This window comes from Anarrhichthys ocellatus, unplaced genomic scaffold, assembly GCF_004355925.1.
Source record: "Anarrhichthys ocellatus isolate YVR2014 unplaced genomic scaffold, GSC_Weel_1.0 scaffold6, whole genome shotgun sequence".
Lineage (NCBI taxonomy): Eukaryota > Metazoa > Chordata > Actinopteri > Perciformes > Anarhichadidae > Anarrhichthys > Anarrhichthys ocellatus.
In genome coordinates, this window is record NW_022280036.1 from 12,160,815 (window position 1) to 12,164,278 (window position 3,464).

General features: G+C 44.6%; 1 protein-coding gene across 3 annotated transcripts in view; it reads left to right on the forward strand.

Annotated features, from left to right (window-relative positions):
* cbfa2t3 (CBFA2/RUNX1 partner transcriptional co-repressor 3) overlaps positions 1–3,464 on the forward strand; it is a 35,253-nt gene that overhangs the window by 18,944 nt on the left and 12,845 nt on the right. For all 3 annotated transcript variants that reach the window (XM_031846188.1, XM_031846189.1, XM_031846190.1), the window contains exon 2: positions 2,500–2,655. In XM_031846188.1, the coding sequence (XP_031702048.1) occupies positions 2,500–2,655 (156 nt within the window). The remainder of the gene's footprint in view (positions 1–2,499; positions 2,656–3,464) is intronic.

Sequence of the window (3,464 nt, forward strand, 5' to 3'; positions counted from 1 at the left end):
TCTCTCTCTCTCTCTCTCTCTCTCTCTCTCTCTCTCTCTCTCTCTCTTATTCTACTTCTCTCGGTTCGAGCGTTTCGTCCTTCAGCACAAAGCACAATAGGAGCACAGATGGCCACAGATGGGGTTGCAGACCTAGCAGACTTTCTAATGTATTAAAAGTGAAATCCAGAGCATGATGCGTTTGTGTGTGCCCTGTGTCTGTGTCTGTCAGATTAAACAGCTGTCTATAATCCTGCAATGGGAGCAGACAGACAGACAGGACGGTCCCCTTATCCTCCTCTCCTCTCCTCCTGAAAGATCATACGTGGACCCAGCTCTTGTTCAGTTGAGTGTATCTTCAGAGTTCTCAATGTGGGGACAGTCCAGAAGTAGGATTGGTTATTCCAATGCATGTTATGATGTTATGTGCAGTATATGATGTATACTGCATGTAAGTCCTTCAATGCACACTGCATGTAGTAGCACAGTACATTTGATCAAAGAGGATGTTTACTGAAACATATGGCAGCCTCACTACAGGAAGCAGCCCACCAATTCGGCAGCACAGATATCCTGTTTGTGTGTTTAGGGTTCTTTAGAAGAGAATATCTGTGTCTATTTATGCCAGCCCTCCCCATCTGCCTCTATCTACAACCTTGTGTGTTTGTGTTCAGTGCATCTGGCATGGGGAAAACAGCGGAGTGCCCCTTGTGTTCTTGAGGATCCCTGTGTCAATGGCCCTCGTACAGCACACTCCAGAGTGGCACTCTTTAAATACAGACACCAGCTGTTGAACGCATCTACATGAGCTCTCAGAAATAGGCTAACACCAAGGACTGAGGCCAACTGAGGCAGGAGTCTTGTGGAGGAAAACACTGGGTTCACAGTTGGCTCACGGGGAGTGAAATGACAAAACACATTATTTGAAAGTGATTTAATACTGTATGTTAGTTTGTGACTACAATACATTTGCAGCTGTAAAAGAGGTTCCGTAACAGTGTTCAGATGTATGAAAGGCCTTTGGCTGCTTGGTTTGAAATTATTTTTGTTATCAGGATAACAAGGAGTAATCACTGCCTATAATAACCTCTTTCCCTGTGTCGTTTGCAGAAGCCCGGTCTCGTGACAGGGCCACCCTGGCAGTGACCTCTACTCTATCCTCATAAGGATGTGAAATGTGAAATAAGGCTTTTGTTAGGGTTCCACGTTTGACAGAACGGACCGAGTTAATTTCTTTAATCCTGTAATCCATTTAGAGACAGCTGAAAAGGAAAAAGAAAAACACAGCGTTATTGAGAATCAATAAATGCTACAATGTGGTTTGCATCTGCTTTGAACATAGAAAATTGTCTTCTGTCCTCTCTCTTTCATTATGAATGCATGTGTTTACTACACTTAATGGTGGTTTGTAGTACTAGTGCAGAAATACACACATTTATGTTCTAATACATAAACGTCCTGCGTATTTATTTTCACTGCATACTGCACATTTAGTGCGCCCCCTGCCAGTTGCACACATGTACACATACTCTAAAGCTTCTCGCAAGTCATCACACCTCTTAGCTCGGGTTTACATTACAGAAAGATCTGGTTCCAGCAGCTGCAGTGACAGACGGACACATAGACAGAAAGACAGTCAACACTCCACAGATACATCACTAAAAAACAGACCTGCTGCTTGTTTATCCATTATATACTGTATCAATATAGTCTGACTCCTGTATGCGGTTGTGTGCATGACAGCGTTTTTGTTGAAGACACACTGTTCGCATACGCTGCATGAGGCCCTTTGCCACAAATGCAGAACGTAAGGCGACAGTCCTCACACACTTGGAACATCCGCCCGTGTCATGTTTTCTTCTCATGTCCCTTGCTGTACCATCCATTCCCTTCACCCTCCAGAGCCTGGCCTTGCCTTGTTTGGTGCTGGCAGGGTGTCTGGCAGAGGACAGTGAGGCTTCTGGTAGCAGGACGGAGCTCTGCTGAAAGTCCAGTGATGGACAGCAGCAGATCCAGCTGCACTTGTCACTGGCTGTCAAGCCGGCTGTCTGAACTAGGGGACGAGAGGGGACAGGCGTGGAGGAGTGAGGAGTGTGTGCATGTGTGTGTGTGTGTGTGTGTCTCGGGGTTGGAGGTTACAGTGTAGGGGCACTGATTGGGATGTCAGAGAAAGAGAGAGAGGGAGAAAGAGAGAGGGAAGAGAAGGGGGGAGGGGAGGCTCTCAGTCAGCAGCAGCTGAGCGAGTGAGCAGGTGTTACTGTGTGTCTCCCAGGCCCATGAATCTCCAACAAGAGAGACACAATACAGGTTTGGATTCATTTCCACTCCCTGCATTGATTTATTTTATGGGTCTTATGGTTTAAGGAAACAATCGATGGTTCCCAGGTGAAAATGTCAGTGGTCTCCTCCTTAACCAGCTGTCTCCACTCTGAAAGTATGATTATTTTATTTTCATTCTGGAGCTCCATCTTGATGATTGTCTTTTTTTTTTTCTTTTCTTCTTCTTCTTTCAAATCACAGGTAGCAGAGTGCAGAAGGTTGGAACGATGCCAGATTCACCTGCGGATGTGAAAACCCAGCCCAGGTCCACCCCACCCAACATGCCTCCTCCACCCCCGGCTGTCAGCCAAGCAACCAATCGCAATGCTTCATTCACCCCGGCTACCAGTAAATCAAGTAAGTTAGCTGTACAAGACCCACCGTTGTTTAGCTTACGTGCTGTGAGATTTATGTTTTCTTTGACTTGAAGATGATCCTTTTGTGAGGCATCATGTCAGCAAGCAGTTAACAGGTGTAATAAAAACAGTGAGCTGGTAGGCGTGTTGAACAGCCTCTTCATTTCACAGTGAGCACTGGAGAAGATAGCCATAGATGTGAGCTCGTATCTACTTCATTGCAAATTCTTTACAGACCTGACATGCACATCTAGTCATATATTTTGTAATTTGTAGATCAAATGCCCTTTGTACTCCAAATCAAAACTTTACTATAAATTAGTGCAACCAGTGGCCTAGAGGTTAAGATGCATCAAATACTAGTTTGTCATACCCTGTCTCTCTCTCTTTGGTTTCTTGTCAATTCTTAACTATCCACTGTCCCCCCCCAAAATCACAAATGTTCTAAATTTGTTTGTGGTTTATTGTTGTTACAGCAGTATTTCCCTGACGATTTGTCAGTGTGTTTTTAAGACCTGCTACATGTTAAAATAATATGATTTACCGATCAGTCTGTTATAAATTCCACAAATGAATAAGCTTCTGCAACCTGAAGGCATCTACAATGGACTACATGGCCACTTGTCCCTCCTAGGTCAACTGTCATGGACACTTCATATGCTTGTGTAAAGGGAGAGAAATCTCAAATATGTGTTTCTTTCCTGTTCTGGTGAACAAGTGTTGAAGTCACGTGTGTGTCAGGTGTGTGTTGCCAGCATCTATTTGTGTGTGTGTGTGTGTGTGTGTGTGTGTGTGTGTGTGTGTGTGTGT